Source organism: Perognathus longimembris, chromosome 6, assembly GCF_023159225.1.
Source record: "Perognathus longimembris pacificus isolate PPM17 chromosome 6, ASM2315922v1, whole genome shotgun sequence".
NCBI lineage: Eukaryota > Metazoa > Chordata > Mammalia > Rodentia > Heteromyidae > Perognathus > Perognathus longimembris.
Window position 1 is genome coordinate 6,924,503 of NC_063166.1, and position 25,858 is coordinate 6,950,360.

The following is a 25,858-nucleotide window of genomic DNA, read 5'->3' on the forward strand; positions in this document are numbered from 1 at the left end:
CGCGCGCTTCGGCTTCGCTCCCTCGGCGGCCCCCCGAGCCGTGGAGAGCCCCGGGCGGGCGCGCGCCGAGGGGGGGTGTGTGCGTGCGTGCGTGCGCGTGCTCGCGCGCCGCCGCCGCCTCGGGAGCGCGCTGGGCCGGGCCTCGGAGCTGGCGCGCGGCGGCGGAGGGGAGGAGCAGGGGCTGTTCCCGCGGCGGGGGCGGCGCGCGACGGCCGTGGCGGCGACGGCCGTGGCGCGCTCCGGGCCCGAGTGTGGGGCGTCCCCGGGTCGGAGCTGCCGCCGTGGCGGCTGCTGCCACAGCCATGTACCGTAGCGGCGCCCACTCCGCGGTCTCGTCACACCGGCCTAAAGACAGCGGCGGCGGCGGTCCGCGCTCCGGCCGCGGCTCCGGCGCCGCCTCGGGCCCGGTGCGCCGCCCCTCGCCGCCGCCGCCCTCCTGCGCCTCTTCGTCGCGGCCCCCGACTCGCCGGCCCCGCTCGCCCTCGGGCCACCGCAGCCGCCGGGCCTCGCCTTCACCGCCACCGTCGCGGGGTCGCCGCGGGTCCCCGTCCCCGTCCCGGAGCCGCCGGGCCTCTCCGTCCCCGCCACGGGGTCGTCGCGTCTCCCCTTCCCCGCCGCCACCGCGGGGCCGACGACTCTTCCCGCCGGGCCCGGCCAGCTTCCGAGGTAGCGGCCGAGGGGAGTCGCGCTCCGACTTCGCCCGGGACGGCCGCGGAGACCATCCAGGCGACAGCGGCAGCCGGGTAATGGCACCCCTCGCCCGGAACGCCCTCTTGGCCTCGGTCCCCTCGCCCCTCGCCCGAGTTCCCGCCTCCAGAAACGCGGGTGGGCGCCCCGCAGCCTCCGGCCGGCCCGAGTCCCGGAGTGGAAGCCTCAGCTCCCTGGGCTCCCCCGGGGGGCGGGGGGGCTTCATGTACACAATAACGGACTTGGGACCCGCACGGCGCCGCGTCCCGGTCCCGGTCCCGGTCCCGGTCCGGGTCGGGAGGCAGCGCCCGGGGTTAAGGTTGATGGTCTCTTGCTCAGTGCTGGGAGATGTGGGAAAGTTATCCAGGGCCAGGGGAATGTCTCCCAGCCCCTGTGCCGCCTGGGACTCGGTGGCGAGTTGACGTTTCCTCGGGTTTCCTTCCTTCCCACCCCAGCTTCGAAAAACAGCTCGTGGGGGAAAAAGCTGTCTTTGTGGTTGTGGAGTTGGGGAAGCTTCCCTCTTAGCGCCGCCGGCATGCCTGAGCTGATAGCGGATCCAGCTGGGGCGCATACCTTAGCAGGTCTTCGTGATAGCTGCCACCTGGATCTGGGCTGAGCCCTTCGCTCCCCGCTTTACCCGGGACATCCCCAGCCCCCTGAGGTGGAGCAGCAGATAAGGTCCCCAAGTTTAAATAGCTTGGTCGTGGTGACACTGTTAAGTGAGGGGCTGTGATTCAACTCACATCGATCTGGTTCCCACAGCCGTGGTTTTAAAGCGTTATGTTTTCCTGCTAGAGGAACAAACAGCGGTAACGTTTTAAGAAGTTTAAGGTATGGTTGAGGACTTGCCTAATATGAAAAACCCCAGGCTCCATTCCTAGCGCCGCAAAAAAAAAAAGAAAAAAAGGCCAGGCACTGGTGGCTCATCTCTGTAATCCTATTAAACAGGTTGAGATAGGGCAACCAGATAGGGCAAGGAAATCTGTGACTGTTGTCTCCAATTAACCGCTCAAAAGCTGGAGGTGGAACTGTGGCTTAAGTGGTAGAGCTTTCTGCCTAGAGCAAAAAAGCTCAGGGACAGCACCCAGGCCCTATGTTCAAGATTCAGAATCTGCAAACACACACACACACACACTCACTCTGACTTCTCAGGTCACCACCACTCTCATAGAGCCCCTATGCAGAGTCTGTTCTAGGGATTTGTTTTTATTTTTGCCAGTCCTGGGGCTTGAACTCAGGGTCTGAGCACTGTTCCTGGCTTCTTTTTGCTCAAGGCTAGCACTCTACCACTTGAACCACAGCACCACTTCTGGCTTTTTCTGTCTATGTGGTGCTGAGGAATTGAATACTTCATGTATGCTAGGCAAGCACTCTACCACTAGGTCACATTCCCAGCCCATGTTTTTATTTTAGTTCAATCTTTTTGTTGTTTGTTTCTGTTTGTTTTCTGTATTAGGGTGTTCTACTACTTGAGCCACATCTCCAGCCTGGCTTTTGGTCAAATTTTAAAGCCCTGTTAGTGTCGATCACTAAAGAGGAAGGAAGAATAGAATACTGGTTTTGGGGGTCTCTATTCTTTCCAGTGTACACTTGGCTCCAGACTTCTCTGTCTCAGCAAATAATATTATCCAGTGTTTCAGACCAGAAGTTGTCATCTGTCTTCTTATCTGTCACATTAAACGCTTCTATCTAACTGTTACCTCTATTCCTGAATTATGCCCCTGGAACTATCCTCCTGTGGCCACTCAGATGTAAGCTGTGTTACCTACTCCCTGGATTGTTGCTTTTCATTCCTTTATACTTCACCTTTTTCTTTCTTGTGCTAGTCCTGGGGCTTGAACTCAAGGCCTTGGCACTGTCCCTGGGCTTTTTTACTCAAGGCTAGTGCTCTACCAGTTAAGCCACAGCTTTTTTGGTGATTGATTGAAGGTAAGCGTTTCATAGACTTTCCTACTTGGGCTGGCTTTGAACCACAATCCTGAGCTCTCAGCCTCCTGAGCAGCTATGATTATAAGCATGAGCTACCAGTGTCAAGCTTACATTTCACTCTTACTACTCTCCAGTTTTTTTTCTGTGTACTATAATCAAAAAGATTTTTAAAACATACTTTTGTATTCTTGTGTATCTACCATGTTTTAGCCGCAACTGAACAAGCCAGACAAAAAGCTGTGCTCTCATAGAGCTTAAATTCTACCAAGATGATGCCTGTAATTATGTCTACTCAGGAGGAGTTTTGAAGCCAGCCAGCATTTAAACTCTGAGAAACTTTTTCTTTTGGTCCATCATGGGGTTGAACTTGGGGCCTGGGTACTGTCTCTGAGCTCTTTTTGCTCAAGGCTAGCACTCTCCATAGCACTTTGAGACACAGCTCCACTTCCAGTTTTTTGGTGGTTAACTAGAGATAAAAGTCTCATGGACTTTCCTGCCAGGGCTGGCTTTAAACCAGGATCCTCAGATCTCAGCCTCCTAAGTAGCTAGGATTACAGGCATGAGCCACTGGAATCCAGCTCTCAGAAGCTCTTATCTCCAGTTAACTATCAAAAAGCTAGAAGTTTGGATGTGGCTCAAGTGGTATGGTATCTTGAGTGAAAAAGCCAATTAGAGTTTGAGGCCCTGAGTTCAAGCCTACTACTGGCACACACAAAAATTCTAGCAAGGTGTTTGATAACAAATTAGATAGAGAAATGAGAACTTGGCTGGGAAGGTGGCTCAGTGGTAGAGTGCTTGCCTAGCATGCATGAAGCCCTGGGTTCGATTCCTCAGTACCACAGAAACAGAAAGAGCTGGAAGTGGTGCTGTAGTTCAAGTGGTAGAGTGCTAGCTTTGAGCAAAAGCTCAGGGACAGTGCCCAGGCCCTGAGTTTAAGCCCCAGACTGGGAAAAAAGAATGAAATGAGAACTTCTGTGGTAAGTTAAATGCGATTATTTGCTAAAGACAAAGAAGAGAGTTAAAGTTTTTAACAGGATGGCTAAGAAAGTGACCTTGGAATAAAGACCTGAAGAGAGTGAGGGGGTGAGTAGTGCAAACATCTGGAAGAAAAATGTCATATCACATCACTCTCTTGCTTAATACCATCCTGTACTTCTTAAGAATAAAATATAAGTTTCCTAGCCATGGTTCCTGCCTATTCTGCCACTTTGCTGCAGCCATACTGACTGGCCTCTTTTCTGTTACCCAGAACATAACAGTTTTATTACTGAGGTTATTCTTCCTTCTGCCTGAAACAGCCCTCTATCTTTTCTTTATAAGACTGACATCCTCCTATTCTACCTCCTGTTAAAATGACAGAAAAGTATTCTCTCCAGTCTGAAGTAACTCCTTTCCTCCAGTTTTTCTCTTCCTTTTATTTTTATTTTTTGCCAGTTCTGGGGCTTGGACTCAGGGCCTGAGCACCGTCCCTGGTTTCTTTTTGCTCAAGGCTATCACTGCTACTTGAGCCACAGTGCCACTTCTTGCCTTTTCTATATGTGTGGTGCTGAGGAATCGAACCCAGGGCTTCATATATACGAGGCAAGCACTCTTGCCACTAGGCCATATTCCCAGCCCCTCCCCCAGTTTTTCATGGTATCACATTTGCTTGTTTAGATAATGGTATAATAATTAATGACTAAAGTGTTTATCACTATTAACAAAGTCTATTTGGGCTTACTTCCTTCACTAGAAATGTATAGATTCTGAAACAGGGATTTCATTCACTTCTCTGTTTCCATGCCCAGCTCAAGAAAGAGAGGTCTGGGGGCTGGGGATATGGCCTAGTGGCAAGAGTGCTTGCCTTGTATACATAAAGAAAGCCCTGGGTTCAATTCCCCAGCACAACATATATAGAAAATGGCCAGAAGTGGCGCTGTGGCTCAAGTGGCAGAGTGCTAGCCTTGAGCAAAAGGAAGCCAGGGACAGTGCTCAGGCCCTGAGTCCAAGGCCCAGGACTTGCCCCCCCCCCCAAAAAAAAAGAGAGGTCTGTATGTTAGAAGACAGGAGTTCCACGAAGTGCTTTGATATCTTATGCAAATTCTTACTACTACTATTTTTGTGCAAGTACTGATGCTTGAACTCAGGGTCTGGACACTCCCTTAGCATTTTCAATCAAGTTTAGCACTCTACCACATGAGCCGTAGTTCCATTTCTGGCTTTTTTTGGTGGTTAGTTGGAGATAAGAGTCTTGCAGACTTTTCTGTCCAGGCTGGCTTTGAACCTCACTCATTAGATCTCAGCCTCCTGAGTTGCTAGAATTATAGTGTGAGCCATTGATGCCTGGCATGGGGCTTGAACTCTGGGCATGGGCCATGAGCTCTTCAGCTCAAAGCTAGCGCCTTACCACCTGAACCACGGTGCCACTTCCTATTTTCTGGTTGTTAATTGGAGATAACAGTTTCATGGACTTTCCTGCTAGGCTGGCTTTGAACCATGATCTTCAGATCTCAGCCTCCTGAGTAGTTAGGATTACAGGCATGAGCCCCTGGTTGCCCAGTGATTTTTTTTTTTTTGGGGGGGTGCCAGTTCTGGGGCTTGAATTCGGGGCTTGGGTGCTATCCCTGAGTTTTTCTTTCTCTTTTTTTTTTTTTTTTTTTTTTTTGGCCAGTCCTGGGACTTGGACTCAGGGCCTGAGCACTGTCCCTGGCTTCTTGCTCAAGGCTAGCACTCTGCCACTTGAGCCACAGTGCCACTTCTGGCCATTTTCTGTATACGTGGTGCTGGGGAATCGAACCCAGGGCCTCATGTATACAAGGCAAGCACTCTTGCCACTAGGCCATATCCCCAGCCCCTTTTCTTTCTCTTTAAAAATTCTGTTATAGAGGTGACATACAGAGGGGTTACACTTACATGCATCAGGTAATAAGGATATTTCCTTTCACACAGTGTCATATGTATGTCTCCTCATTTTCACCCATCTTCACCAGTGAGTTGTATAGTCCATGTTCATCAATGTCCAGTACTCTCCACTGTGTACTTTTTCACCCTTTTTCCTTGGATTCTGTGCCCTCCCCCTCTTCCACCCACAGATGTGCACATGAATACACCATATATAAGGTAAGGAATACAGAATCATCAGAAAAAAATGAAGAAAAGTTTTGTTTCCCTATCTTTGGAGTAGGTTTCAGTATGTATGCTATTTCATATAAATATGAAGAGGCACTTAGGCATTGCACCTTTGTGATTCTCTCCTGAGACTACACTCTTGGGTTCACTGTATGTGAGTATCTAGGATCCTGTGTAATTTATATCCTAGGGCATTTTAGATCTAACTTCTGCCTATCAGAACAGGTGCCATTTGTCTCTCTTATCTTGGCTTGCCTCACTTAACATGACTTGATCTAGTTCTATCCACTTCCCTGCAAATGACATTATATTCTTTCTAATGGCTGTGTAAAATTCCATTGCATATAGGTACCACATTTTTTGGATCTATTGTGGAGCATCTGGGTTGTTTCCATATCTTGGCTATTGTGAATATAGTATAGCAATGAACATGGATGTGCAGGTGTCCTTATATCCTGTTTCACCCTGAGCTTCTTTTGCTCAAGGCTAGCACTCTATTACTTGAGCCACAGCACCAATCCCAGCTGTTCTTGAGTCGTTTGTTGGAAATAAGAGTCGCGTGGGGGTCTGAGAATGTGGCTTAGGGGTAGAATGCTTGCCTAGCATGCATAAGGCCCTGGTTCAACATCTTGTACCACAAAAAGAGAAAGTAAAATTAAAAAAAAAAAGTCTCTTGGGCTGGGAATGTGGCTTAGTGGTAGAGTGCTTCCCTAGCATGCTTGAAATCCTGGGTTCAATTCCTCAGTACCACATAAACAGAAAAAGCCAGAAGTGGCACTGTGGCTCAAAGTGGTAGAGTGCTAACCTTGAGCAAAAAGAAATTCAGGGACAGTGCCCAGGCCCTGAGTTCAAGCCCCAGGACTGGCAAAAAAAAAGCATCTCATGGACTTTCCTGCCCAGGCTGGCTTTCACTTGTGATCCTCAGATCTCAGCCTTCTGAGTAGTGGGGATGATAGACACAAGCCACCAGCATCCGCCTTGAATCTTTTTTTAATTGCCTTATTTTCTTTGGAATAGTTTCTTGTAACCATTTTTCACTTTGTTGGACCACAACTTTAAAAGTAAGAGTATTTTGGATATGTGGTTATCTTGACTATAATGACTACCATATGATTTTTTTTTTTAATCTTGTAGAGACGCTCTCCTAGTCTTCGTTCTGATTCTTCTTTGGAACAGAGCTTAAGGATTACTGTTGGCAATGACCATTTCTGTGTTAGCACACCAGAGCGGCGACGGCTTAGTGATCGGCTGGGCTCACCAGTGGATAATCTGGAAGACATGGACAGGTAGGCTTCAGCGAGCGCAGGCCATACTACACTGGTAACTGGGAAGGCAGAAATGTTTTAGATTTCTAAATAGTGTACTTGAAAGGATGGCTCTACTACTGAAAGTTATTGACGAGGTCATGTGTTGAGTGCAAAGTCAACATTGGAAAAGGCTTTCTGATATAAACAGATATTGATGTAAAGAAACTTTCTTTTCCTTTTCTTTCTTTTTTTTTTTTTTTCTCCTGGGGATTGACCTCAGGGCTTACGCACTATCACTGAACTTTGGCTAAAAGCTCTACCACATGAGCCACAGCTTCACTACCAGCTTTTTTAGTGGTTAATTGGAGATAAGAGTCTCATGGACTTTCTTGCCAAGGCAGCTTTGAACCACAGTCCTCAGATTTCAGCCACCTGAGTAACTAGGATTGAAGGCATGAACCACCAGCCTGGCTACCAAACAATTTCTTAATGAATTAATGAATGAATAATTGGAGGAAAAGACTTAAAAGGCTACCTTGGTACAAATAGAGGCCAAGAGGACATAATCAGCAGTCTCCAAATTAAACATAGTTAAACAGTTGAAACAGCATAAACCTTAAGATACTGGACTGGGAGATCTCCTTTGTGTAAAGAAAGGTTCTGGACAAAATAGGAATTAGTATAGGGAACTGAAGGTATAGCTCAGGTATTTGCCCAGTGAGTGCCAGGTCCTGAGTTCAAACTCCATTAAAAAAATAATTCTCTCCAAGTCTAGGGATTGAACCCAGAGCCTATGCTCATTTGAAGAGCACTTGAGCTACAACCCTCTAGTCTTTATTTATTTTTATTTTATTCATTTTATTTTTTTTGTCAGTCATGAGGCTTGAACTTAGGGCCTAGGAACTGTGCTTTTTCTGAGCTTTTTCACTCAAATCTAGCCCTCTGCCACTTTGAGCCACAGAGCCACTTACAGTTTTCTGGTAGCTAATTGGAGATAAAAGTTTCACAAACTTTCCTTCCTGGACTGGTTTCAAACCACAGTCCTCAGATTTTAGCCTCCTAAGTAGCTATGATTATTGAGCCACTGGTGTCCAGCTTTATTTTGTTTTTTAGATAAAGTTTTACTACCTTTATCTTAGCTGGTCTCAACCTCTGTCTTCCTTCTGCCACCTCCCAAGTGGTTGGGATTACAAGCATGGGAGGTCACTATGCCTGGTCAATTTTTTTATTTTTTTTTTGCCAGTAGTAGGGTTTGAACTCAGGGTCTTTTTTTCCCCCAATTTTAATTGTTATTATAGAAGTGATGTACAAAGGGGTTATGGTTACATAAGTCAGTCAGGTAAAGACTGACTTCCTTCCTTCCTTCCTTCCTTCCTTCCTTCCTTCCTTTTTTTTTTTTTTTTTTTACCAGTCCTGGGGCTTGGACTCAGGGCCTGAGCACTGTCCCTGGCTTCTTTTTGCTCAAGGCTAGCACTCTCCCACTTGAGCCACAGCACCTCTTCCAGCCTTTTCTGTTTATGTGCTGTGTTATGTGCTGAGGAATCAAACCCAGGGCTTTATGCATGTTAGGCAAGCACTCTACCCACCACTAAGCCACATTCCCAGCCCAAGAGTACATTTCTCTTTGGACATTGATACCCCTTCCCTTGAGTTCTCTCCCAGTTTTTCTTTCCCATCTCCATCCATAAGTTGGATAGTTCATTTTCAATGTAGTGTCCAGTAAGTACCATTGCTGCCTTTGTTTACCCTTTGTCCTTCCATTTATCTGCCTCCCATTACATTCCCAAAGACATAATAAATGAATGAACAGAACAAGGATAGGAAACAAAAACAGCAAAAAAGAAAAAAACAACTCTTGTTTTCATTTCCCAGAATTCATTTCAATAAATATTACTTTGTATGATCAGATGCACATAGGCATTGTGCCTTTTTGGTCCTCTCCTAAGAGTATCCTCCTTCAGTCTCACTGTGTGTGAATGATTAGAGTCCTGTATAATTTATTATGTCCTAGTATTTTATTTATTTATTTTTCAGTTGTGGGGCTTGAACTTTGAGCCAGGGCGCTGTCCCTGAGCTTCAGCTCAGGGCTGGTGCTCTGCCACTTGAGCCACAGTACCACTTCCAGTTTTCTGGTAGTTAATTGGAGATAAGAGTTACATGGACTTTTCCTGCTGGGGCTGGCATTGAACCATGATCCTCAGATCTCAGCCTCCTGAGTAGCTAGGATTATCGGTGTGAGCCACCAGTGCCCCACTGTCCTGGTATTTTAGATCTAGCTTTTGCATATGAAAGAAAACATGTGCTGTTTGTGTCTCTGAGCTTGACTTACCTCACTTAACATAGTTTGTTCTAGATCCATCCATTTCCCTGCAAATGACATAATATTATTCTTTCTAATGACTGTGTAAAATTCCATTGTGCATAGGTACCACATTTTTTTAGATCCATTCATCTATTGTAGGGCATCTGGGGCTGTTTCCACAACTTGGCAATTGTGAATAGTACATGAACATGAATGTGCAAGTATTTATGGTTTTTTGGCTTGTGATGTTCTGGGTACTTAGGAGTGGTATGGCTAGGTTGTAGGAAAGATCTATGTTTAATTTTTAAGAAACCTCCAGACTACTGTCCAGAGTGGTTGTCCTAGTTTACATTCCTACCAATAGTGCAGTAGGGTTCTTTTCCCCCCACATTCTGGCCAACATTTGTTGTTGTTTGAATTCATAATGGTAACCAGGGTGAGATGAAATCTTAGAGTTGTTTTGATTTGCATTTTCTTTATAGGCAGGGACAATGAGCATTTCCTCATGTGTTTCTTTTTTTTTTTTGGCCAGTCCTGGGGCTTGGACTCAGGGCCTGAGCACTATCCCTGGCTTCTTTTTGCTCAAGGCTAGCACTCTACCACTTGAGCCAGAGCGCCACTTCTGGCCATTTTCTGTATATGTGGTGCTGGGGAATCGAACCCAGGGCCTCATGTATATGAGGCAGGCACTCTTGACACTAGGCCATATCCCCAGCCCATCCTCATGTGTTTCTTTTTCTTCTTTTGAGAATACTCTCCGTAGGCCTTTGCCTATTTAGCAATTGGTTTATTAGCTTTGGGAAGGGTTAGTTTCTTGAGCTCCTTGTATATTTTAGATATTAGGCTTTTTTTTTTTTTTTTTTGGCCAATCCTGGGCCTTGGACTCAGGGCCTGAGCACTGTCCCTGGCTTCTCTTTGCTCAAGGCTAGCACTCTGCCTCTTGAGCCACAGCGCCACTTCTGGCCATTTTCTGTATATGTGGTGCTGGGGAATTGAACCCAGGGCCTCATGTATACGAGGCAAGCACTCTTGCCACTAGGCCATATCCCCAGCCCCCGATATTAGGCTTTTGTCTGGTAGCTTGTAAAGAACTTCTCTTAGTCTGTCGGCCCTCTTCCTAGTTTAGTAACTAGTCAGTGGCTGTGCAGAAACTTTTTAGTTTGATATAATCCCATTTGTCAAGTCCTTTTATCTGCTGTGCCTCTGGGACTCTTCAAAAAGTTTCTGCCTATGCCTATGAGTTCTACTGTTTCTCCTACTCTCTCTTGCAGTGATCTCAAAGTTTCAGGTCTGACATTGAGGTCTTTGATCCACTTTGAGTTGATATTTGTGCATGGTAACACTCAGGGATCTACTTTTAGCTTTCTGAATATGGATGTCCATTCTCTTCACACCAGTTATTGAAGAGGTTCTTTTTTCCACTATATACCTTTTAAATATCAGATAACTAAGTATATAGTTTTTGTTAGTTTTTTTTTTTTTTTTTTGCCAGTCTTGGGGTTACATGCAGGCCTGGGCACTGTCCCTGAGCTTTTTTTCCTCAAGTCTAGCACTCAACCACTTGAGTCACAGTGCCACTTCCAGCCTTTTCTGTTTATGTGGTACTGAGGAATCAAACCCAGGACTTCATGCATGCTAGGCAAGCACTCTACCACTAAGCCACACTCCTAGCCAAGTATATGGTTTTATTTCTGGGTATTTTAGCCTATTCCATTGATATTTGGGTCTATTTTTGTGCCAATATCAAGCTGTTTTTGTTATTATATTATAGCTCTATAGTAGAGCTTGATGTCTGAGATTGTGATACCACCAGCATTACTTTTTTTTTTCCAGTATTACTTTTTTTTGCCTAGAATTGCTTTGGCTATTCATAGTCTTTTGTTGTTCCACATTAATATTTGGATTATTTTCTCTATCTTGGTAAAGAACTTCATTGGAATTTTGTGTGTGTGTGTGTGTGCGTGCGCGTGTGCATGCGCGTGCGTGTGCCAGTCCTGGGGCTTGAACTCAGGGTCTGAGCACTGTCCCTGGCTTCCTTTTGCTCAAGGCTAGCACTCTACCACTTGAGCCACAGCGCCACTTCTGGCTGTTTTCTGTATATGTGGTGCTGGGGAATTGAACCCAGGGCTTCATGTATACAAGGCAAGCACTCTTGCCACTAGGCCATATTCCCAGCCCTTCATTGGGATTTTGATGAGGATTGCATTAAATTCGTAGATCATTTTGGGCAGTATGGCCATTTTTTGAACTTATGGTCTTTAACTTACTCAGTTGGTGCTCTACAACTTGAGCCATGCCTTCAACTTGGCTTTTTGCTATTTTGGAGATGGCATCTCTTAGACTTTTTTACCCAGGCTGGCTTCAAATGGCAGTCTTCTGAATGTCATCCTCTTGAGTTACAGGTATGATTGAATTTCTTCTTGAGTCAAAATTCTGTGTTAAGTTTTTAAAAATGAGCTTATTGTCAGGCACAGGTGGCTCACACCTGTAATCCTAGCTACTTGGGAGGTGAAATGTGAGCATTACTTTTTTTAAATTTTTGCCAGCCCTAGGGCTTGGCCTCAGGGCCTGAGCACTGCCCCTGGCTTCTTTTTGCTCAGGGCTCACAAGGCTACCTCTTGAGCCACAGTGCCACTTCTTGCTTTTTCTGTTTATGTGGTGGTGCTAAGGAATTGAACCCATGGCTTTGTGCATTCTAGGTAAGCACTCTATTGCTAAGCCACGTTCCCAGCCTGAGCATTACGTTTTGAAATCAGCCCAGGCAAGAGAGCAGGAAAGCCTATGAAATTCATGGAGCTTGAACTCAGGGCCTGGGCACTGTCCCTGAGCTTTTTTGCTCAAAGCTAGCATTCTTCCACTTCAAGACACAGCACCACTTCTGGTTTTCTGGTGGTTAATTGGAGATACAGTCTCAAGGGCTTTCCTACTCCTACTAGCTTCGAACAGCGATCTTAGATCTCAGCCTCCTGAGTAGCTAGAACCACAAGCTTGAGCCACCAGTGCCCAACTTCTATGAGGCTCTTATCTTCATGTAGCCACCAAAAAGCCAGAAGTGGAACTGTGATTCACTTAAGTGGTAGGGCACTAACCTTGAATGAAAAAGATGAGGGACAACACCCAGGTCCTGAGTTCAAGCCCCAGGATAGGCACCAAAAAAATAAAGGAGTTAGCTTATGTTAGTTATTAGATAGGGAAGAATTTCATTGTTATTCCCACACGTTGACACAATTGAAATATTCTACTTTGATTTTTTTAATGGAAATAAAATTTTTACTTTTCTAGACAAGAATATAGACTCAGAAATAGTTTGATAAATTTGTGTTTATCATATGTGTACATAGCTAATATATTATGCAATAATAGAAAGTTAGAGATTTTTTTTCTGGCATTTTTGTAGTTTATTGGAGTTAAGATTCTCCAAACTTTTTCTGCCTGGGATGACTTTGAACCAAGATCTTTGGGTTTTAGCTTCCTGAGTATCTGGGATTACTGGATTGAGCCACCAGCACCTAGTAAAAGTTAGAAATCTTGAAAAGTGTTCAAGTTCAATTATTACTTTATAACTATTGAGTACTAAGGAAAGGCAAATATCCAAGAGTGCTGAATATAGATGTCAGTTACTAGAAAGTTATAAGTGAAAATTAAATAATCATGATGCATTTTTCGTCACAAAAATGAAAAGGATGAGAATGTTGGACAAGCCACTCTCTTAGAGCTGAGACTGTGTGTTATAGTTCTCTTTGCCATCTTGAGAATTTTCTTAAATGATTAGCAGTAGCAGTAAGCCAAGGAGAGGTGTAAAGCATAGGGAGGTATGTGAGGACAGCTGGGCAGGAAGTCTGAGGCCAGTGGTGCTATTTGTGATATTTACTTCAAAGCTCCAGTGGCTGTGAATGCAGTGAAGCAAGGCAAGATGGTCTTATGGTATAAATCACCGAAGCGTCTAAAAAGCAAGGGCTTCACTGTATGTAACTGTATCACTTAATTAAAGAAATAGCTCTTGCCCTTCCGCTTCTTTCTATTTTGAGAGATAGTTAAGTAGGCGGTCGGGGTAGGTGGTATATGGTTTGATTTTCTTCTTGCTAAGGTTTTGAAGAAATTTCTACATTTCCTCTTGTTAGATGTAGGATGTCACCTCTTTGAATAACACCTGTTAAATACATGTGTTTCAGACCACCAATTTCTTTAAGTTATAAAAATTAAACTTTCCTTTTTAGGCCCCCCCCCTCCAAATCATGTGTTTCAGAGAGACAAATCTACTTTATAAAAACTGAGATTAAAATTCTAAATGGAAATTGGCCTTACTTTTTTAAGCCACCTGTACATTTGGGTGCATTTTCTCTTGTGTAATATGATTTGGGGGATACTTACTGTCACTAAACCTAGGCCATAGGGCTATTGGCATAGTTAGGATGTTTCCTGAGAGTGAATCTACTCTTTAGGTAAATGGGCTATTTACAATAGACCATGTTTATTTTTTTTCCCTGAGACTCCAATATTTTTTATCTTCCTTTATTGGATATGTTGTGTGTCTGTCTGTCTTTCTGTCTCTATTTATCTGTCTACCTATCTCTCTGCAGGTCCCGGGGCTTGAACTCAGGGCCTGGGTGCTGTTTCTGGCTAGCACTCTACCACTTAAGCCACAGCTCTACTTCTGTCTTTTTGGTAATTTATTGGAGATAAGAGTCTCACAGACTTCCCCTCCTGGGCTGGCTTTGAACCACAGTCCTCAGATCTCAGCATCCTGAGTAGCTAGGATTACAGGTGTGGGCTACTTGTGCCCAACTACTAAAGTAGTCTTTTAAAAAATGATTAAATTTTATTTTTCCACCTCTTTATCCCTAACCAAAAGAATCTGTGAAGTCTTAATCAGGTTTTGTTAATAGCCAAATTGCCAGGATCATGTCCTTAACAGCCCTATAACAGACTGATACATTCTGAAAAGGAAGAATGATCAGGTTGTATGAAACAGTCCTAAGACATTTGTCTAAGACTTGTCTTTGTACAATATTTAATACAAATATTTAATTTGTAGAATTATTTGCTGTAACCTGACAGAGGTTGATAAAGTATGATATTTATTCCTCCTCTGATTTGCCTAGGGGAAATATGGAGGCAAGCAACTTTCTCAGGGAATTCTGAGGAGTAGGTAAAAGAAAAGAATGGACAATTTAGGCTTCAAAAGATTGTGTGTGTGTGTGTGTGTGAGAGAGAGAGAGAGAGAGAGAGAGAGAGAGAGAGAATGAGAATGTGTGCATATGCATATGGGAGCTTGAACACAGAGCCTGGGCACTGTCCCTTAACTTTTTTACTCATGGCTAGCAAGCACCCTTACTACTTGAGCCACAGCTTCACTTCTGGCTTTTTGTTGGTTAATTGGAGATAAGAGTCTCACAGACTTTCCTGTCCTGTCTGGTTTCAGACTACAGTCCTTAGATCTTAGCCTCCTGAGTAGCTAGGTATGAGTTACTGGCACCTGGTCTTGTGGTTTGTTTTATTTGTGGTTCTGGATCTTGAACTCAGGACCTCATACTTGCTAGGCAGACAGTAACACTTGGGTCATGTCCTCAGTCCCTTTTGCCTTTAGTTATTTTCCCTTTTGCCTTTAGTTATTTTTCAGATTGAGTCTTGCTTCATTCATTCATTCATTCATTCATTCATTTGGCCTGGGACAGCCTTGGACTGTGACTTTTCTGTACCTCCTCGGTAGCTAGAATTTTATAGACATGAACTGTTTGTAATGTCTAGCTTGTTTGTTTATTTGTTTTATTTTTGTTGCCAGTCCTGGGGCCTGGACTCCGGGCCTGAGCACTGTCCCTGGCTTCTTTTTGCTCAAGGCTAGCACTCTGCCACTTGAGCCACAGCGCCACTTCTGGCCGTTTTCTATATATGTGGTGCTGGGGAATTGAACCCAGGGCTTCATGTATACAAGGCAAGCACTCTACCCACTAGGCCATGTTCCCGGCCCCTAGCTTGTGTGTTAAGCCAGAGGTCTAATTTTTTTGTCCAGGTGGCCTTGAACTTAGATGCTCCCAATCTCCACCCCTCAAGTAGTTGGGATTATAGATGTGTGCTCCCCATTCCTAGCCCAGAACCTGTTTGTGTATGTGTGTGTGTGTGTGTGTGTGTGTGTGTGTGTGTGTGTGTGTTGTGGGGCTTGAACTCATGGCCTGGGTGATGTCCCTGAGCCTCTTTGTGCTCAAGGCTAGTGCTCTACCACTTGAGCCACAGCCCCATTTCCAGTTTTTGAGTGGTTTGTTGTAGAGACGAGTCTGCCTAGGCTGGCTTTGAACCGTGACTTTTCGTCAGCCTCCTGAATAGCTGGGATTACAGGTATGAACCACCAGCACCCAACTATCTGTTTTTTTTTGTTTTTGGCCATTCCTGGGCCTTGGACTCAGGGCCTGAGCAGTGTCCCTGGCCTCTTCTTGCTCAAGGCTAGCACTCTGCCACTTGAGCCACAGTGCCACTTCTGGCCGTTTTCTGTATATGTGGTGCTGGGGAATCGAACCCAGGGCCTCATGTATACGAGGCAAGCTCTCTTGCCACTAGGCCATATCACCAGCCCCTTATCTGTTTTTGATTATACTTATTTTTACCCATTTTCTTGAGATATAGTTAATATACCATACAATTCACCCATTTACAGTATATAGTTCAGTAACATTTAGCATATTTGCACAGTTGTGCATCCACCACTCTAATCAATTTTATATTTTATATTTTTGTTCCACAAGATAGAAACCTGGTACATGTAGCTATTATATACTCCTAACCCTAAGTGAACACTGATCTACTTTCTGCTTCTATACATTTACCTATTCTGGATATGTAATATTAATAGAATTGTATGATAAATGATTATTTGTTATTGGCTTTTTCACTTCATATATTCTTGAGATCCATGTTTAGACCTTTATTGCCAATAATATTCCACTTTATATGTTTCATTTTCTGCATCAGTGGTGAATGGATATATAACATTGGATTGGTTTCGTGTGTGTGTGTGCGTGCGTGCGTGCGTGCATGCGTGCGTGTGTGTGTACCAATCCTGGGCTTAAACTAAGGGCCTGGGCCCTGTCCTTGAGATATTTCACTTAAGGCTAGTGCTCTACCTTTTGAACCATACCACCACTTCTGGCTTTTTGGTTAATTGGTTAATTTGGTTAATTGAAGATAAGAGTCTCCTGGGCTTTCCTGCTTGGGCTAGCTTCAAATGTAATGCTGTGTTTTCAGTCTCCTGAGTAGCTAGAGTTATAGACATGAGCCTGTAACCCAAGACCAGCTGGTTGTCTTCACTTTTAGCTATTATGAATAATGCTATGAACATTATATATGAGCTTTTATGTGTGTTTGTGTGTGTAGTTTTGCTGACAGTGTAAGATGTCAACATTTGTCAGGTATGGTGGCACATGCATATATTAGCACTTGGAAGGATAAGGTAGGAGGACTTTATAAAGTTTTGGGTCAACCTGAGCTATATAGTGAGGCACTACCTCAAAAAAAAAATTACTACAGCAACAAAATATACCAGTAATAGCACTATTCCCATCCTTTGCATAGTTACTCATTCTAGAATATGTGTGACACAGGAGCACTTAATTTTTCTTCCATATTACCTAGAAATTACATGCTTAAAATGCTACAGATTCTTTATTTTTATCTATGATTTGAACCAGAAATTTTCTTTTTTGGATCATAGACGTTCTATGGCCATAGAATGCTCCCCACCCCCCCCCCCAAAAAAAAAAATTAGGTCTGTTGTGCATGGTAGATCTCTGAGCCGAAGGGACAGTTGTCTTTTCCTGTGTTTTTACTTTCATACCATCTGGGGTCTTAGAATTTCTTCTGTTGTTGTTGTTGGTAGTCATGGGGCTTAAACTCTGGGCCTGGTTGCTATCCCTGGGCTCTCTTTGCTCAGGGTTAGCACTCTACCGCTTGAAACACTATACCACTTCTTGTTTTTTTCTGTGCTATATTAGAGATAAGAGTCACAGACTTTCCTGCCCAGGCTAGCTTGAACTGTGATCCTCAGATCTCAGCCTCCAGCTGGGATTACAAGCATGAGCCACCAGCTCCTGGCTTTACCCTTTGGCTAGAAACTGAAGCTGCTTGTGTCCCTAGGTAAAGGGAAATAAGTGTCCCATGCATTGTATAAATAAACTGTTGAATTTTATGATTGTCTTTTGCCTTATGCATTGTGTAACCCCCTTGTCAAGTGTTCGGATCCTGCTCTTTCCAAGTTCATTGTATTCAGTGATATTTGTCTCTTTCCTCAGGGATGATCTGGCTGATGATTCTGTCTTCACTCGAAGCTCCCAAAGCTCTCGGGGTCTTGAGAGATATATTTCCCGGGAAGAGCGGCCTCTTAGTCCCTTCTTAGGACAACTTGATGAGGACTACCGAGCAAGAGAAGCTTTTCTGCATCGATCTGATTATAGTCCCCATATTAGTTGTCATGATGAAATGTTGCGGGGAACAGAACGAAATAGAGACAAACTCAAAGGCTCCTACTCTATACGATCTGAAGAAAGGAGCCGGGAAGTCAAAAGACCTCGTTTTGATGACATGGAGAAAATACACAGCTTGGGAGGGGATCATCACTCAAGTTTTACATCAGGGACTCGAAACTATCGACAGCGTAGACAAAGTCCAAATCCTAGGTTTCTAGATCCTGAGTTTCGAGAGTTGGATCTTGCAAGGAGAAAGCGAGAGGAAGAGGAGGAACAAAGTAGGAGCTTGAGTCAGGAGTTAGTAGGAGTTGACAGTGGTGGCACTAGTTGTTCCATCCCTGGATTGTCAGGTGTTTTAACAACATCAGAACCAGGTTTTTCTTTGCATCGGCCTGAAGAAGTATCTATTATGCCCAAGAAGTCCATTCTGAAGAAACGGATTGAAGTGGACATGGAGCCTTCCGTGCAGGTCTCTATTGCATTTCTTCTAGGGTCTCTTTTTAGTCCTGTTGAAATATATATATATATATGCACATATGCACACACATAAATATGCACACACCTACATATGTCGGGGAGGGGTCTGAACTCAGGGTCTAGGTGTTATCCTTTATTCACTCAAGTTTACTACTCGAGTCTGACTCTTGGGTGGTTAATTTGAAATAAGACTTTCATGAACTTTGCTGAACTGCTGTCTTTCCAACTGAAATCCTAAGATGTCAGTCTCCTAAGTAGTTAGGATTACAGGCATGAGCTACCCAAATCTGGATTCCTATAATATTTTAAACCCTGGTTACTTTCCTGGAGGCTATATCCCTAGTGGGTATCTTTGTCATACATGGTGGACTAAAGTTGCACCTGTGAGCTACACTTTTAGGATTTTCCAAATGAAAGGCTTTGTGAAGTGTGAGGGCTTCTGTTGCCCCTATTTTGGCTTTTTTAAACAGTCTTGTTTTTTTCTTTAAATTGGATATCCCTATAGGAATTTTGAGTTATGTTTCTTGAAAATGAAAGTTAAGGGCAATGGGAGATGATTCAGATTTCTTCATCTCGCTTTTAGAGAGAGAAAAGACAGTATATATGAGTCATAAGACTAGTCCAGAAGTCAAGTGATTCTGATTTTGGACTACTTCTGCCACCAATGTGATTTTTAGACAAGCCATGTCAGCATATTTTTGCATATGGAAAACTAGGCAAAGGCTAGCTAAAAGCTTCTAAACCAATTGCCTAAAAGTACTTAAGCAGGAGTGGGGGCTGATGTTAGGGTTACAGTCTCCTCTGCCAGTTCAAAGCCTCACCATTTACATATTTTTTTTGGGGGGGGAAACCATAGAAATGAAAACAAGCTAGGGTATTTCTAAAATCCTCTTGAATTCACATTCCTTGAAAATGAGTTAAGCAAAGCAAAAGTGAGGGTTCCATCCAGTTTTGTTTAAATTCCTATTTCTTCTTGCTACAGCAGAGACATCTGGAGAGATTTCATTAAGAATACCCTGCCATTTATCTTTATCTCCTTTCTTAATTGAGAAAGAACAGGTCTTTTTTTTTTTAACAGTTTATCTCACCTGTTTGTGTTCTGAGATTTTACACAGGGACTAAGTCAGTTGTATTTGTCTTTTCAGCCTGAGAATTTTTGCAGCAGTACCAACTCCAGCCAGGATCACCCTCTGTACTCCGGGCACTCATCTCTTCCACTAAGTGGTGCTATTGCTGCTTTTTCCTCAGAGATTGAAAACAAGGGGACTGCAGTGGAAACTGCCCTGAAGGAACCTCAGGCCAACCTCTTCCAATGGGGTCCCCTCCCTGGAATACCCAAAGAGAACAGTCCTCTCATAGAAAAATTTGGAAGTTTTCTGTGCCACAAGGAAAAGTTGGATTTGAAGGCTGAAGGACCTGAGAGACACATAGACTTTTTACTACCCCATGAGCGAGCTAGTCAAGATGGCAGTGGTTTTTCCCGTATCCTGAGCATGCTGGTTGAGTCTACCAGTACACAGGAAAAAAGGCAGTGTAACTTCCCTGACATTGAAGATGAGGAAAAATTTCTCTATGGGGATGAAGAAGAGGATTTAAAGGCAGAATCCCCACCAAAGTCCATTGGGGGCTCTGAGAATAAAGTTATGAGGCAAAAAACAAGCTCCCTTTCCTCTTCAGCTCCACCTATAAAGTTAGAATCTCTAGAAGAGACAAATCCAGAATATGCCAAGATTCATGACTTGCTTAAGACCATAGGGCTGGACATTGGAGTAGCAGAGATCAGTAAACTAGCTGCCCGCACCCAAGAACGACTTCATGGGAAGAAACCATCATCACGTTCCTCAGCTGACCGTCGCTCTTCTGTTGACCAGCACTTCTCAGCTGACCGCTGTTCCTCAGTTGACCACCGTTTATCAACTGATCAGCACTCTTCAGATCACCATAGATTGGAAAGCAGGGAGTCACACCATACCAATACTCACTCCCCAGAGGTGTCCCATCCACACCCAGCCTCCCCTGTGGATCCCTATCTGCTTCCAAAAAACAGCCCTCCATTCTTAAAGTCTGACCATCCAGTGGGTCATATTTCAGGACCAGAGGTTGTTGGCAGTGGGTTTCAGCCATCTGTTGCAGTCAGGTGCATGTTGCCATCAGCCCCATCTACCCCAGTTAGACTTCCACCCTCTGCTTCTTTATCTCAGTTTCATATGCCAAGGACTTCTCAGTTTGTTTCAGCTCGGATACCTCCAAACTACCAGGGAGCTGCCATTCCTGCTTCCTCTTTTGACACATATAGGCACTATATGGCATATGCAGCCTCAAGATGGCCTGTGTATCCTGTCGCTCAACCATCAAACCACCCTCTACCTGAACCACACAGGATAATGCCAGTAGCCAAACAAGCTACTCGTAGCCGTCCCAATCTTCGTGTGATCCCCACTGTGACTCCCAATGAACCCAAACAGAAGAAGTCAGTTCGAGGCTCACTTCCTGCTACCCAAGTGCCTGTCCCGGCTTCTATCCCATCACTAATAAGATATAATCCAGAAAAGATCTCTGATGAGAAGAATCGTGCTTCCCAGAAGCAGAAGGTGAATATTGGCTTTGAGTGTCCATACTTGAGTTTTCTGTTTTAACATAGAAATTTGTAATTAACCTTGTAGAGGAGCTGAAAAAATTTAAAGCCTTTCCTAAGTGGAAACTTAGAAGTTGCCAAAGGTATACTACTTTAGGTAGTATACAAGTATATGTACTTGTATAGTGTTTAAAAAATTGTTTAATGGTTCTCTATTATTTTGTTGGTCATGGGGATTGAACTCTGGACCTGGACACTGTCCCTGGGCTCTTCAGCTCAAGGCTAGCGTTCTATCATTTGAGCCACAGCGCAATTTCCAGTTTTCTGATGGTTAATTGGAGATAAGAGTCTCATGGACTTTCCTACTGACTTTGAACCTCAGCCTCCTGAGTAGCTAGGATTACAGGCTTGAGCCATCTGTGCCTGCCTCTTATAATTTTATTAGATATATATGTATTTATATATACACATATATATGTATATCTTTAGTTATCATTTAACAAAGCAGTGCATAAATACAATGGATCAATGTCACCCCTTTCAACAAGTATCTTAAATACCTATAACTTATTAAGCCTACAAGAATACAGTTAGAGGGCTGGGGATATGGCCTAGTGTCAAGAGTGCTTGCCTCATATACATGAAGCCCTGGGTTCAATTCCCCAGCACCACATATACAGAAAACGGCCAGAAGTGGCGCTGTGGCTCAAGTGGTACAGTGCTAGCCTTGAGCAAAAAGAAGCCAGGGACAGTGCTCAGGCCCTGAGTCCAAGCCCCAGGACTGGCCTAAATAAATAAATAAGTAAATCTATCTATCTATCTATCTATCTATCTATCTATCTATATAAAGAATACAGTTAAATACATAATTTCTGTAAAATTTGTAACATCAAGCAAGTAGTATTTATTTTAAGTTTCATGCAAAGTGGAATATTTAATTTTAAGTGCCCTCATGATCACCTAATAAAAATACCTCTACTGTTAGGTTGGCACACAGTTCAATATCATTTTGTTACCCTGAAAAAACTAAGTGAAACAGGGTTATAATGCATTTATAAAACAGTTATTTGTGGACTTGGAATGTAGTTTAGTGGCAGAGTGCTTGCCTGGCATGCATGAAACCCTAGGATTGATTCCTTAATACCACATAAACAGAAAAAGCCAGAAATGGTGCTGTGACTCAAGTGGTAGAGTGCTAGCCTTGAGTGAAGGAAGCTCAGAGACAGTGCTCAGGCCCTGAGTTAAAACAATTATTTGTGATTCTGAATCAACTTTTTATTGAGCACCCTCTGTCCTCCAGGTCCCCCAAAATGTTTGTTATTTTTTCATATTCTAAAAACAACAACAACGGTGGGCTGGGAATATGGCCTCATGGTAGAGTGCTTGCCTCACATATATGAAGCTCTGGGTTTAATTCCTCAGCACCAAATATATAGAAGAATCCAGAAGGATGCTGTGGCTCAAGGGGTAGGGAGCTAGCCTTGAGCAAAAAGAAGCCAGCAACAGTGCTCAAGCCCCGAGTTCAAGCCCCAGGACTGGTTTCCGCGCCCCCCCCCCCCAAAAAAAAAAAAGTGAAAGTATTTCACCTTGGCTCATTTAGGCAATTCAATTATACAGAAAATTTTCTAGGAATATATGTATTTTTAAAATTTCTATTGTTAACACTTCTGGTGTTTACACTTATTTTTCTTAAATTCAGTATGGATATAATATTTTTATTTATAATACTACCTCTTTCCTAAGAGAACAACTTCTTAAGATCATTATTGCTTATTTATTATTTCTTACAAATTTTTGTAAAATATACAGAAGAGGGAATGTATAATATTAAGTATGACACTACTATTTTGGATTTTAAAAATGACACACACATACTTTAGAAAGCATACCTACTATGAAATATACACAAACTAATTTCTAAAATAGACATACATATATTTAAAATTGGCTCAAATATTACTTTATAAATACAGGATGCTGAGAAACCTAAGTGACTGTAATCTAATGGTCATCCATATATAAAGTACTGAAACATCTATTTTCCCCAGAGTTAAAAGTACTCTCCTCAGAGCTGAGTTCAACTGCAATAAAATTATAATAGTACTTTTCTTTTCTTTTTGTCAGTCCTGGAGCTTGAACTCAGGGCCTGAGCACTGTCCCTGGCTTCTTTTTGCTCAAGGCTAGCACTCTGCCACTTGAGCCACAGCGCCACTTCTGGCCTTTTCCATATATGTGGTGCTGAGGAGTCGAACCCAGGGCTTCATGTATACAAGGCAAGCACTCTACCACAAGGCCATATTCCCAGCCCCTTTAGCTAATACTTTGAAGACAAAAAAAAAATACTTCCTCTCAATTTTCTATTGTATTCAGGTGCCCTGAATTCTAGTTTTAGTTTTATTGAAGTATTTTCGGAAAGTGGGTGAATAGGTTCAATAAAGACACTTTACTTTCACTTTAAGAGTCTAGCCCTTAAATCAGTGCAGATAATGAGTTTTTATCATTGGTCTGTTATGCCATATTTACATTTTTTTCATTAAGTGGTAGTAACATGATTGAAAGATAATGGGATTTAGGGCAGTTATGTCTGTATCTTAAATGTACTTGCTGTGTGACTTTGGTTAAGTTATTTATTCTTGCATGATTTCAGCTTATTGTAAAGAAGAGAAAATGTAAGGATTAAATAACATGAAATATGTAATGTAACTAACACAATGCTTCGCCCATAACACCTGTCAGCTCTCTGCACTTCCTTTTGAGATCAGAACTACTGTCTGGTAGATGCTGTGGGTGCTTCAGGTGCTTCCTACATAAAAAAGTTCTTTCTTGGTAGTATAGTTCTGAAAAGAAGGATAAAATTCAATATTGGAATGTGGATCAGAATGAAGTGTCACTTTGTTAAATCAGAGCCTTTGTGTAGGCATTGATCCTCAGGTGAAGATTATCCAGTATGTATTTTCTCTGATAGGTGGAAACTAGATCTAAAATACACTGGGATTTGATAAATGATTACAGGATTCTAGATACTCAAACACAATGAGACCAAAAGAGAATACTCTTAGGAGAGAAACACAAAAGTGCAATGTCTACATGTCTCTTCGTATTTTAAAAAATAATATACATACTGAGTTGTGCTGGGAATATGGCCTAATGGCAAGAGTGCTTGCTTCGTACACATAAAGCCCAGGGTTCGATTCCCCAGTACCACATATATAGAAAACAGCCAGAAGTGGTGCTGTGGCTCAAGTGGCAGAGTGCTAGCCTTGAGTAAAAAGAAGCCAGGGACAGTGCTCAGGCCCTCAGAGTTCAAGGCCCAAGACTGGCAAAAAAATAAAATAAAATAAAATAAATATACATACTGAAACAAACTCCAAGATACAGAAACAAGAGACCTCTTTCCTTTCTTCCTTTCTTGCTCCCCCCCCCCCCGCTTTTTTTTTTTTTTTTTTTTTTGCCAGTCCTGGGGCTTGGACTCAGGGCCTGAGCACTGTCCCTGGCTTCCTTTTGCTCAAGGCTAGCACTCTACCACTTGAGTCACAGCACCACTTCTGGCTTTTTCAAGATATGTGGTGCTGAGGAATCGAACCCAGGGCTTCATGTATACTAGGCAAGCACTCTTGCTACTTGGCCATATTCCCACCCCTCTTTCTTTCTTTCTTTCTTTTTTTTTTTTAGTTTTTATTTTTTGGTGATTTTGTCTTTACCTTATGTATCGTGTATTCTAGTGTACATCTTCAGAAGGGTTGGTGGGCACAGCATTCGAGGGAAAAATGGTGAGAAAGTGCAGCAATGGAGTTCACTGGTCATTAATGAAAGTGAACTACTCAACTTGAGGGTGGAGACGGAAGGGAGGGACTGGGAGAAAATGAGGGAGCAGAATACACTGTACAAAAGGAAATTACTCATTACCTGACTGGTAGTTGTAACCCCTCTGTATATCACCTCTATAATAGCAACAAATTAACAATAATAAGTATCCAGTAGGAGGTCTTCTGGAACAGAGTAGTAGTAAAGGGAGGAATCCAGGTATATAACTCATGCCTGGGTCCCAAGCACCAGAGAGGCTGAAACGGGAAGATCGTAAGATCAGGGCCAACTGATCTACATTGCAAACCTCTGTTTATTAAAAGGAAAATAAAAGGAAGAATATTGAAATCTGAAGGACTCTCTTACCATATTATACATTTCAGGTTATTGAAGAGAGGGAAAAACTAAAGAGTGACCGAGAAGCTCGCCAGAAGAAAATGTTCTATCTCAGGACTGAATTGGAGCGACTTCATAAACAACAAGGTATTAGACAACTCTTCATATAATTTCTGGCTGCCTTTTGTAGTAACTTGAGTAGGAGACCGAAGTGGAGAAATGTTGGTATGTTGAAACAAGTTCAGTGAGAAAAATTTTGACATAGACCTAGAGAAAAGTTTGAATAACAAAGAGTCCTCCAAGTATTCTGCCAAATTAACATTTTACTACATTCTTCTTTCTCTCAATCTGTCTTTGCTTGTACAATTTTTTCTGAGCTTTTTTATAGTAAATTATAGATATGATGTTTACCCCTAAATATTTAAGTGTGTAGTTACTAGCAAACAAAAATTCAAGTATATAACTACAGTATATAAAACAATATTAGGAAATTAATAATTATACAATACTAATGTCTAGTCTACAGTCTTACTCATACTTTGCCAGGTGTCCTAGTAATGTTTTATGGCAAAAGTATTCATCATATTCGTTCGTCATGTTCTGACTGGGCATGTGGCTAGAACACTTGCCTTGTTAGAAAAGAGGTCACATATTTCAGAGGCTGTCCCTTAATTTTGGTTTGCTTTATGTTTCGTTAGGATTAAATTTGTGTTTTTTTTTTTTTTTTTTTTTTCCAGAGCTGAGGACCGAACTTAGGGCCTTGCGCTCACCAGGCAGGCGCTCTTCCGCTGAGCCAGATCCCCAGTTCCAATTGGTGTTTTTTTTTTAATATTTGATAAAAACATCCCAAGTAATGCTAAGTTCATGTCAGGTGCTCACTTGACCCATTACTAATGATAATTATTTTGATCATTTGCTAGTAGTGGTATCTTCCAGGTTT

At 43.0% G+C, this 25,858-nt stretch overlaps 1 protein-coding gene across 1 annotated transcript in view; it reads left to right on the top strand.

The window, feature by feature from the left end:
• Window positions 1–202: 202 nt before the first annotated feature.
• Window positions 203–25,858, top strand: part of Znf318 (zinc finger protein 318) — a 40,353-nt gene continuing 14,697 nt past the window's right edge. The window contains 5 exon segments of the mRNA XM_048347712.1: window positions 203–743; window positions 6,859–7,010; window positions 17,553–18,195; window positions 19,349–20,794; window positions 24,966–25,065. Of these exon segments, the coding sequence (XP_048203669.1) occupies window positions 303–743; window positions 6,859–7,010; window positions 17,553–18,195; window positions 19,349–20,794; window positions 24,966–25,065 (2,782 nt within the window). The 5' untranslated portion in view covers window positions 203–302.